This window comes from Macrobrachium nipponense, chromosome 22 (assembly GCF_015104395.2).
Source record: "Macrobrachium nipponense isolate FS-2020 chromosome 22, ASM1510439v2, whole genome shotgun sequence".
Classification (NCBI taxonomy): domain Eukaryota; kingdom Metazoa; phylum Arthropoda; class Malacostraca; order Decapoda; family Palaemonidae; genus Macrobrachium; species Macrobrachium nipponense.
This window is the reverse complement of record NC_087213.1, coordinates 39,370,523-39,382,767: the sequence shown is the minus strand read 5'-3', so window position 1 is coordinate 39,382,767 and position 12,245 is coordinate 39,370,523. Positions and strand designations below refer to the sequence as shown.

Below are 12,245 nucleotides of genomic sequence, written 5' to 3'. Positions count from 1 at the left end.
TTTAAAAACAGCGTAGGGATCTCTTCCACTCTCCTTAATCGACAAAATCGTATAGCTTTGGTTTTTTCTGGTGAGGCATTAATAGCAGTCTGGATCATTTGACAAGCTTCAACAGCTGTAGACTTACTCCAGATTATTGCATAATCATCAGCAAAGGCCAGACCATGCACCCCGACAGGAACTTGTTCTAGTATACCGTTGACAGCTACATTAAAGAGTGTTGGACTAAGGACACTTCCCTGAGGTAACCCTTCTTCTTGAGGGTGAGCAGAAGAAATGTAAGAGCCCACTCTTACTTTCAGGTAACGTTCTGATAAAAATTCTTTAATACAATAAAACAAATTACCCACAATACCCCACTCAACAAGTTGTATAAGGATACCCCCTCGCCAGGTAGTGTCGTAGGCTTTTTCTAGGTCAAAGAACACTGCAACAGTTTGGTTTTGCACAGCAAAAGCATTCTGTATCTCCCGAGTAAGGAATATCAAAGGGTCAGAAGTACTTCTATTTTTCCTAAAGCCAAACTGCCGATTAGATAAAAGATTCTTTGAATCCAAATACCACACAAGTCGAGCATTGACCATCCTCTCATAAATCTTGCTAACACAACTGGTTAGAACAATTGGCCTATAGTTCTTAGGAAGGAAGGAATCTTTAAAAGGTTTTAAAAACAGGTACAATAATCGATATCTTCCAAGACTCTGGTGAAGTTCCTGAAAGCCAAAAACTGTTTAAAATGTCTAAAAGAAATTGTTTTGTACTTCTAGGCAAATTAAAAATCATTGAGTACAGTATATCATCTTCCCCAGGAGATGTTGGGGAAGATAACGAGATTGCATGATCTAATTCTTTCTTGGTGAAAGGAAGATTATAAGACTCTGAATTTAAACTAACAGCAGGAACAACCGTGGTACCGTCCCTAATATTCCTGAATGCAGGAGAGTAATGTAGAGCACTAGATATATTGGAGAAATGCCAACCAAAGGTTTCTGCAACTTCTCCAGAATCAGATATGAAGCAGCCATCAATTTTCAATATAGGCAAGGGAGGTGGAGAAAATTTCCCTTGCAACTTTCGGATTCTGTTCCAGACTAATGACATCGGCGAATCATATTTTAATTCACTTATATATCTGATAAACGATTCCCTCTTTGCTTGCTTAGCCAGAGCTCTTTTATAGATAATTCTATTTACCAAGCAAGGATATCTACGATATCTCTTGTAGCAAGTTCTTGTTATCTTTCGGCTCAATGCGCATGCATCACTCCACCAAGGTACTAGAGGACGCCGAGGTTTACCAGAAGTTCGAGGAATAGACAGCATGGCACCACACAACAATATACTGATTAAATACTCATAAGCAGATGTTGGGCTCTGAAAATCATTTATCTCTTGACCAATTTCAGTAGATTTTTTGAATAATCCCCAGTCAGCCTCCCCTACCTTCCATTTTGGTAAACATGGAGATGGAATATTTTTCATATACTTTAAGTGAATGGGCCAATGATCACTGCCATGATCATTCTGGTCTACTACCCACTGGTAATCTAACCTCAAAGACGAAGAGCAGATAGTGAGGTCAATGGCTGAATCAGTATTATGAAAAACATCATGTCTTGTAGGGGAACCATCATTCATTAAAGTGATGTCATTCAAGTCAAGCAGCTGTTCTATTATTAAACCCCACCGGTCGCAGTTTGGCTCTCCCCAGAGGGTGTGCTTGGCATTAAAATCCCCCATCAGAATGAAGGGTTTAGGAAGCTGGTCTATCAGTGTCTGTAGGTTGTTTAATTCTAGCTGGCGGGGATTACCCTGAGCATCCTGCAATCTACTTTCTAATGATGGATCAAGGTAGAGAGAGCAAATTATGATCCATTTATAATTAAAAATTTGGACTGCACAAGCCTGCAACACAGTGTTCAATTGAACAACCCTGTGATTAACAGACTTGCGGACTATGATGCCTGTGCCTCCCTGAGCACGTACACCTATCAGGGGTGAAGACCTGTGAAATGAATAATTAAAGCCCACATTGGGTGTGTGCTCTCCCAACTTTGTCTCTTGTAGACACATCGCAGATAAATCATGTTCCCTAAACAGAACCCAAACTTGCTCTCTATTTTGGTATAAAAGCTACGGATGTTCCACTGCATGAGAGCCATTATTTAGAGGAAGGGATCTTAAAATTCTCTACTAATTTAGGAATCTGTGTCCTGGTGAGAGATATCTTATCAGCTTTACCAGTACTATTTGATCTAGATCTAGGTGTTACAGATCTTTTTGATGAAGGGCCTTCACTTGCCCTTTCAGTTTTGCTTTTGTTTTTCCTTTGATATCTGAATGACCGTGAATGAGGCGAAGAGGGAGAAAGGGACCTCTTCTGACGAATAAGGAGGGCCTCCTTCTGACGAATAAGGAGGGCCTCCATCTCCTTACCGTCATCTCCATGGTGCACTGTAATGTCAAGATCAGGTGAGGGCTCAATGTCTGGCAATGTCCCTGACACAGAGAAGTCATCATCATACTGAGATCTGGCTTGAACCCTAGAGTCAACAGGGTCCCCTGGCTTAACCAGTCTCTCTGCAACAAGGGTAACCCCACCAGGGGGGGCATGGGAGGCCCCACCAGGGGGGGTACGGGAAGCCCCAACAGGGGGGGCACGGGGTGCCCCACTAGAGGGGGTGTGGAAAACCCCACCAGCGGGGCACCGGGGAACCCCACCAGAAGGGGCACTAGAAGAAGCAGTACTCAATTGTTGTGCCTTCAAGGCATCCGAATAGGATTTCCTGCCCAACAGCTTTTTGGCCTGTCCCACACTGATGTGTTCAGCAATAGATTTTAGTAATGCCTCTTGTTCTTAATTCACGGGCTCGATGTTCACCCTTACAGTTTGTGCAAATTACCGGTCCAGAACATTCGTCGTGCTCAGGCTGGCCCCACGACTCACAGAGTTTATTTCTGGTACAAACATTAGAGGAGTGTCCAAAACCAAAACATTTAAAGCACTGGAGCACTCTCGGTCTATGAGGACGAACTTTCATGATTTCACTGTCAAGAATAATTTCAGATGCCAGGAAAGAATTTATAAATGATAAAATAAGCATCGATGAGCAGGGCACTTTAAAAACCTTCCAAAACAGCGTCTGGACACATTTCCAAAATTTCCTCCTCATCCATTTCATGTAGATCTTCATTAAAGATAACACCCTTCGCATAACTAAAATTATAGAGAGGTTTTACCTCTCTTACCATACCCTCAGGATCAAGCTTTAAATTTAGGAGCATTATCGATTGAACATCTGTCTTGGTATGGACTAAAAAACTATTACGCCCAAAGCGAGTTACTTCTGGGCTCCCAACGTTGCCGATCTTCTGGCTTACCAACCTTTTCACCTTGAAGAGGTTGCCTCTCTCATCATGTGTAGTGATAACTAACCACTTAGCTGGGTCTGGTGATCTGGATATTTTACTTATTCTACTAGCATCTTTTATTTCATTTGGTGGTTTATAAATGTCAAGATACCTAGGGACCTCTTCTGTCTCTACAAGTCCAACACTCATAGAATCCGACCTAAATTCTCTAAACGCTCCGTGAGCTTCTGATTCATTGTTGAAAATTATCCAGAATTCAAAAAAACCATAATTTTTGCCAAGTTTATTCCGTAATTCTTTGATGTTCCCAAATTTACAAAATTCATAAAAAATTGTGTCATAATTCCAGTCTAAAGGGACTGGTTTCACATGCAGAATGTTTGTAACAAGGAGCTCATTTGAAAAAGGCTCCAAAGTTACAATGGAGGAATTACCAGGTTTTTCCTTGTCCTTATCCTTGCCTAAGTCGTCAACCGAAGGTCTAATTAATGTCGCCATAAGATGAAGGATTTATGATTCGTCCAGGTAGCCCCCCACCCACCATGGAGCCACATTTAGAGGACAGTGTTATCCCATACAGGGCTGCCCTAGGGGTACCACCCAGATATACACATCACCCTCAGTGCTTAAGGCGTCATGATGTCCGTCGAGATCAGTATTACCCTGTAGAGCAGAAACAATCTCAAGTGATTTGGGCAATGCAGTTAATTCAGCTATAAAAATAGAGGCATTATTAGAAAGTCTGCCCACATAAGAACTATTTCCATGAACATCAGCAAAACCAACAACATTTGATGTTTTTGATCCATCAGTGAATATCTTAACAGAACCTGATTGCATTTGGTCATGATCAAGAAAACGAGCCTTCACTTCTTGGACGTTAACTGATTTTTTAACCACAGCTTTTTGGGTCAACCAAAGAGGCAACTTCAGCAATGTATTGCCTTCATTTTTTGGTCCTTAAGAGACAAACTGTCAACTGCAGCATTAATTCTTACATGAAAAGGCTTAGATGCTCTAGCAATTGCAAACTTCTGTAGATCGTTTTGTTTAAGAATAGATGCTGCAGGGGTTTCTGGGGAACCTCTTAATTCATCATATACTGCAGTCCCAGTTCCTCTCGACGGATAGCGGGAGCTCTTCAGTGTCAGTATACAAACTTTCAACTGGAGATGTCTTAAATGCACCAGATCATATTCTTAGACCAACTCCTTAAGTTTGCTTGCACTTGCTGAAGAATAGACTTGGCAACCATACTCAAGCTTTGATTTACATAGCAAGTCATATAACCATAAAAGTGACCTCTTATCAGAACCCCAGTTAAACCCTAACAATACTTTTAAAATGTTAAGGGACTTCTTTACCTTAGTTTTCAAGGAGTCAATATGACTAGCCCATGTTAGCTTTTTATCTTTGATAAAAAAGTTCATGCCTTTCAGCTTAACATTTGGGATGGTTTCCTTTCTAGTACTTCTGGTAAAACGAACTGCCACAGTTTTGGAAGGGGAAAATCCAAAGCCATTGTCATTCACCCAATTGCTGATTATATTAACTGACTTTGGAAAGAAATTATAAGCTGTAATATCATTATAACTATGACATAAATAGAAAGGTCATCTACAAACAAAGATGCCTTTCCTGGAGGTGAGGCACATTCAACAATGCTGTTTATAGCCACAGCAAATAAGGTGACACTCAATACAAGGTATTTCCAATTCTAACTTTAATATATCTACCACTTAGGAATGACCTGATGAAATTTAACATACTACTTCATATTACTATGTTATGAAACCGCTTAATAATACCAAAACGCCTAGTAGTATCTTAGGCTTTTTCGAGATCGAAAAAGACTCCAATTGTCTGACTGTGTTTTAAGAATCCTTGCTGAATTTGGGTTGGTAATCTTAGTAGAAGGTCTAGAGTGGAACGATTTCTCCTATATCCAAATTGGACAGATGATAATAAAAAAATTTTCTCTAGACGCCACATTAGACTAGAATTCACATTTTTCTCAAACAATTTGCACACACAACTTGTAACAGATAGTGGCCGATAGCCTGTAGGAAGATGTGGATCTTTCAATGGTTTGGGAACAACAATTGCAGTCTTCCAAGAAGGGGGAGGAATGTCAGTTTCCCATATTTTGTTTTTGTTGAAGATTTTAAGGAGATAAGATTTAGCTAAATCTGTAAGATTTTTCAGCATACTATAAAGAATGTTATCATTCCCTAGGGATGCTGATTCAGATGATGACAGAGCATCCCTTAATTCCCTTCACGTTAACGTGGAATGATTAGATTCACAATTTCCAGACTTTAAATTAAAGGAAATGGTTGAGTTCCTAATATTCTGGAACCGAGTTGAATAGTTCCTAGAAGTCGATAGTTAGGAGAAATGCTCACACAGTTTTTCAGCAACTTCATTAGGTTTGGTGACAAGATCTCCATTGATTTTAAGACGAGGTGTTGGTGTTGGAACATATTTGCCTCTTAGTTTTCTAATCGTTTTCCAGCTCAACCTGGTTAGGGTCTTAGAATTTATGTCATTTATTATATAAAAAAAAAGCCAGGATTCTCTTTTTACTTTGTTCAAATATTTCCTCTGTTTTGCCATCGCTCATTGGTAAATAGATTTATGACTAACATTTCCCGGTAATTTTCCTCAAATTACCACAGGTTTTATCCCACCAGGTCTGTGGTTTTCCTTTGGTCTTTGGTATAGAGTTTTCAACACTGTTCAATATTTCAGAGGCAAAGTACTCATAAGCCTTTATATATGGGACCCTCTGTCTAAAAATTACCACAGCAAAGTGGATTGTGAGAATTAAAATCACCAAGTAGTAAAAAAGGAGGAAGTTAATCAATTAAACACTGAATGGCCCCAAGAGTGAACCTACACCTTGGAGGAAGGTTAAGTTAAGTATATCTTAGTTTTACCAGACCATTGAGCTAGGGCTGGCCCGAAGGATTAGATATTTTTACGTGGCTAGGAACCAATTGGTCACCTAGCAACGGGACCTACAGCTAATTGTGGGATCCGAACCACACTATATTGAGAAATGAATTTCTATCACCAGAAACAAATTCCTCTGATTCCACGTTGGCCGAGCCGAGATTCAAACTTCGGACCTCTGGATTGGCAGCCAAGCGCAAAAACCACTCGTCCAGCGAGTGACTTCGGAGGAAGGTAAAGAGAGCAGAATGTGCTATCACAGTAAAAAAAAATAGCCCCGATAGCAATTGCTAGAAGATGCGTGTTGAGGGGAACAATACAATGTTGCAAAGTTTTAGCAATAACTATAGCAACACCTCCATGAGAACAGTTCCCATCTGTGGGGCTCATCTTATAAATCTCATATTTTAGACCTGGATTGTATACTGCATCTCCTAACACACAACTCCTGGATTATGCTCTTTCAGTAATACTTTTAGAATTTCTGAACGAGTCCCTAGTCACTTACAGTTCCATTGTAAAATGTCCAGATTGAACTTTTAATGCTAGGATCTCCCAACGGCAATTGAACTGTAATCTATACTATTTCTTTGATTTATTTTCTGTATGGGACTTTATAGGAGTTTCTCTAGATTTTCTTGATATATGAGGCTTATGATTAGATCTCTTATGTTTTTTATTACCTTTCTGATATGAAGCAGATTGGACTTATACTACAATATTCTTAGTATCCAAGGAACTTGATTCCTTGGCTGTTTCTGAGGCAGATGTACCCTCATTGTTGGCCTCACTTTTGTTACAATTTTTATGGTGTTTTGATATGCCTGTATTTTGAGCAGGCGGAGGAGAGGATGGAGTTATTCTCTTTGGACCTTTGCTTTGTTCTTGTTCAGTTTCTTCGTTGCAAGTTTCTTGTTAAAGAGATGGGAGAGACAGAGGGAAGGTCTCATCAATTGGAGATGATTCTATCGTACAAGTAGGCAAATCTTCCTTAAAGAAGGGTGCTTCAACCCTAGCAGGCTGAGCACCTAGACCAGATGACTGGGTCTTGGTCTTGGTTCTTAGTTTTAAACCAGGTACAGATGCTACATTCTTAGCTTCTTGAGTTTTTATAGGATATAGAGCATTCAAAGCCATAGTTATGTCATTGTTTGACCGATTAATTTTTTAGCATAACTAATGCTTATATGTTCAGCATTAGCTTTGCATACAGCTGCCTCTTCATATTTATATTGGCTGCAATTTTTATTGGATGGGGTATGATCCAATTTGCAATTTATGCATTATGGTTGTCTCGAACAAGGACCATGTTCAGGGGCTGAGAAATCACTACAAATCTTATTGTTTTTATGAAATCTGGATGGATGACCGAACTGAAAACAGTTATAGCACTGCATAGGTTTTGATAAAAATGGTTTAACTTTGACCCTTTCATTTCCAAAATTCACATATGATGGTACACCAGAGTCCTCAAAAGTTAAAATGGCTATATTTGCCTTTGGAATTGTTCTTACCTTCCATACAGAAGTTAGGCTAATTTCTAATATTTCATTTTCTGTCAATTCACAAATGTCTATCGTATACTACTCATTTTCCATAACTGAAATTCAAGAGTGGTCTAATTTTTTTTATCATGTCGTCTTTGTCAAACTAGTTTAGTGTCAGCATATATGATTGGGTATTTGATTTGGAGTGAATAAGGGACACTGCCTTTACCAAATCTTGATATGTTACCCATATCAATACCCCCAACCCTCTTTTGGATGCATTTGCTAAATTTGTAGTAACTGTAGTTTTCCTCCCTAACAGATACTATGGAGGAGTGATATGGATGTTAAATTTGACAACGTCTTCGGGGGTTGCATGAGAGAGAGAGAGAGAGAGAGAGAGAGAGAGAGAGAGAGAGAGAGAGAGAGAGAGAGAGTCTTTGGTTTTTTTTGTAGTTGTTGGGAATAATTGAGTGTAAATGTTATCATATGTTGGTGTGTCGTGTTCGTGTTTGGTGTTGCTGTACAGTAGTGTGCAAGTGCATATGTGTTTTCTGAAGAGTGTGAATGAGCGAGCTGTCAAGAGAGAGAGAGAGCGCAAGTGGTGGATGGATAGTTAACGAGTGCTTTGCTTGTTGGGTGATCGAGTAGGTTGTCTGCTTGCGCTGTTGCCGGGTCAGTCAGTCAGTCAGTCTATGATCAGAGTCTGTGATGGACAGTCAGTTTTCCCAGAGAGTGGCCTTGACATTGGATGGTCAGTTGTATAGTGTGTTTTCTGAAGTTGTTTGATTTGCTGGTGATATTGTATGTTAGCAGTTTATTGTGCCTGTACTGCTGAAGTTTATTGTGCTTGTGCATTGGAAAGTTGTTGAGCTTGTGAATTCCTGTTGTGTTGTATGTGAGTTGTAGTAGTTGTGAGTTGTTGAGTGTTGTTGTAGTTGTGAGTTGATGAGTGTTGTTGTAGGTGAATTGCTGTGGTTTCTTGGTGTTGTTGCTTTGATGTTAGTATATGTCTGCGCAGTGATTTGTTGTGTTGTTGAGTTGTTGTTGGGTTGTTTTGTGTTGTGATTTCCAGTGGTTCTTGTGTCCCATCGGCCGTCTCCAGCGGTCAGCACAGATTTTTGCCTTGAAGACAGTCTTATCTGGCGAGTACATGAATGTGAGAATTTTTGTGTGTGTCTGTCAGTGAACCAATTGTCCTGTCGGTAAATGCCATCGTACAGGGGAAAGTGTGGCTGGGGAATATTGATAGTCGGTACGACTAAAGTAACCGTGGGGAGATTTGCTTGCGTTCTTTGCTTGCTTGTGATTCCGGCACATTATTTTTGGTGCCCGAATAGGGACTGCTTGAGTGGCATAGACAGGAAGGTTTGTGCATCGTGTGTATGAATGGTAGGAAAAGTCAGGATGGACAGGTTGAGTGAGGTAGCGAGGTTGGAGGAGGAGCTGAGGTTGGCGAGGGAAGTTAGGAAAGCAATGGAAGTGGAGAATGAGAGGTTGAGGATTGAGTGCGAGAAGCATAAGAGGGAATTGGAAGAGTTGAGAGGAATGATTAGGAGTGCAGAAGAGGGAATGAAAGAGGAAGTGAAAGGAACTGTTGGAGAGGGAGCTGTCAGAGGTACGCTTCCTGGGTCTTGTGACAGGTCAGGAGCGGTTAAGAAAGTGAAAGAACAAGTGGATGAAAGTGTGAGTGAGGAAAGTGAAATGGTTGTGGTAAATGAGAAGAAAGAGAAGGTACAGAATAAGGATAGATCAGAGCAGAAGGGTAAGAAGGGAGTTGAGAGTAAAGAAAGGGCTACAGGGAAGAAGATTAGTAAGGATGGTGGGCAAGATAAGAAGAGAATGAATGCAGATGAGAATAGAGTTGAGAGTAAGGTACAGGATGAGTGATTTTGATAGTGGTAAGTGGGAATTAGTAAGTAGGAAGAAGAAGGGTAAGAAACGTATGACAAAAAGTATGGATGGGAGTATGGAAGTAGATTCATTACATTTGGAAGAAGGTAAGAAAGGTAAGAATGGAAGTAGCGGAAGTGAGAGCGAGAGTGAGCAGGAAGTTTGAAAGGTGGTGTATATGAGAGAGGTACCCCGATGTGAGAAGTACAAGGAATGTGGTAATAGGGACGTAGGGGACATTTTTTAGGGAGTATGAGAAATATTGCACAGCTAAGTATGGGGATAATAGTTTGGGTTAGAGAGTTCGCGGACTTTTTGACAGGGTTCTTGTTAAGCATGTATGAGTGTAGGAACAGGCTAGGAGGGGAAAGAGTAGTGTTATGTATAGGGGGAAGAACGATTCTGAGGAGGCAAGAATGAATGTTGGTGAGTCATTGTCTATGTATGTATGCTGGTTAGAGAAATTAGCTTGAAAAAAGTTTGGGGATGAAGGAATAAATGAGTGTAAGGAGTTAGTGAGGAAGTTGTTAGCAACTGTGCCAGAGAGTGTATATGAGTTTATAAATCTAAAACATAAGGAGAAAATGAGATGGACGAATAAGAGGTTAACGTAGAATGGTATTCTAGAGTAAGTGGAAGATTATGAGATAGATAGGTGTATGAAAGAGAGAGAAACAAAATGCTGATGGGGAAAAAATCACCTATTTTCAGCCGATATTGGGCAAATTAATTAACAATTCACAGATCTATCTAACTTAGAAAGTAATAGTTACCAATTTGCATCAGAAATAAAAAACTAATTACATTAAATATTAACTACTAAATTGATGACGACATTTTACATAGAAAGGAAAATAATCATCGAGAAAACTATTACCAATAATGTGAATCCTTCATTTTTTATTTAGTCATTTTCCTTGCTAATTAACTTTTAAACTCCGATAAGTTTAATAGCAAATACTTATTTAAATTAAAAAAATGAATAATGAAATTCAAATGCTAAAGCCGAGCACTGGGGCTTTTTCAGCCATTCAGCACTTCGGACAATGAAACAAGAGTTGGCGTGGTTTGACAGCAAGGTAAAAAGACCTCGGAAATTAAAGAGACGGATTACATTGATCTGAGATGAAACGGGGATAGGATGGAAGAAAGGAAGCAGGATAGAGGCAGAGCAAAGGGCCTCAAAGTGGCTGCAGCTAGAGCCCGAACGAACACTGCACCACATAGACAGACAGGAAGTGGCTATTTCAAAGGAGCAGACCCCATATATTCTTTATAATCCTTCCAAACGAGTTCCCGGGGAAAATAGCATATTGTACCTAACAAGGTCATAATACATGCGTGGCCTTAAATGAATTATTAAGATAGTGAACGATATTTTACCAGCGAAAGCGACCCCCCCTCCTCCACCCCCCTCAAACCCTTCTATTCAAATCTATTCCAAATAGTAATTCTACGCAAGACCAGTAAATTATTTGCCCATGATCACTTCATGGTCACCATTCATTTCGGGCTAAAGACGAGAAAGGCGGCTTCCCCTAAAATAACCAACTTAAAACTCATTTTACAAAAGGAAGACCCGGCAGCCACATTTTTTCCAGATATCTTTCACCCTTATTCAGAAAATCTATGCTTTGACGCATCCGTAGATGAAACTTTTAAATTCGAATGTAGTAGATTCATTCAATCGTCATACTACCATTCAATCGTTACGAAATATTGGCCTGGGTTGCACGCGCGGCAACGCCGCTGCTGTGGAAGGGTCACGCTGAAAATACCAGGAATTTATGGAAACAGTTAATATTGGTTTTCACTCTTTTTATTGAAAACCTATGTTTTTGCGTCGCTTTCAGTTCTGATTGTTCTTGCCACTTTAAAAATAGCTGAAGAATTGGCAACGCCTGAGACGAAAAAAAGAAGTTGAAAAAAGACTAAATTTCACGACCATTTCATAAACAACACCATGAGTGAGTGTCGAATATACAATATCAATTACTTCCAATTCTGTCATCATTCAATCCACCCTTCAAAATGAATGCATTATCAGCAGATACAAGCCTAACTGGCCACTTGTAAAGTAAGCTTTCAGAAATCAATGCCCATATTTTTTGATAAGAGGACAGAGAAGTAAGTGACAATAAATAAGTAAATATATACTGAAAAACATATTTACATGTGAATGCAGAAATGCAACTCAGGAAGAATTTTTTTTCTTTTATCAACCGAAGGTTGCACCGAAAGTTCATGGCTTCAAGATAAGTTCCATAAAATACTTTCACACAACGAATAAGGACACTCCGTACAAATGAGAAAACTTGGCTAGTCAATGAAGTACAAAGCAGCATTCCTGTGGGAATATGAAATTCTCTATAAATAAAGAATACTTGAACATTTCTTTAAAAAAAGGGAGATGGGCCAATAACAGTTTATGCAGAAAATGTGACATCCCAACAAATCCCATAGCTGCCCAACTAAGAAATCGTCGTGTCTTTGCGTTCGTCGAACACGCGTCACATAAGGCCGACTAACAAGACAGCT

At 39.7% G+C, this 12,245-nt stretch overlaps 1 protein-coding gene across 1 annotated transcript; it reads left to right on the top strand.

Annotated features, from left to right (window-relative positions):
- Positions 1 to 9,221: 9,221 nt before the first annotated feature.
- On the top strand, positions 9,222 to 9,704 carry LOC135198247 (uncharacterized). The gene has a single exon (XM_064225818.1). It carries the CDS (start codon positions 9,222 to 9,224, stop codon positions 9,702 to 9,704), a length of 483 nt encoding a protein of 160 aa, XP_064081888.1.
- Positions 9,705 to 12,245: the final 2,541 nt, after the last annotated feature.

Coding starts and splice junctions, on each gene's coding strand:
- LOC135198247 (XM_064225818.1), top strand. CDS start 9,222: ATGGACAGGTTGAGTGAGGTAGCGAGGTTGGAGGAGGAGCTGAGGTTG.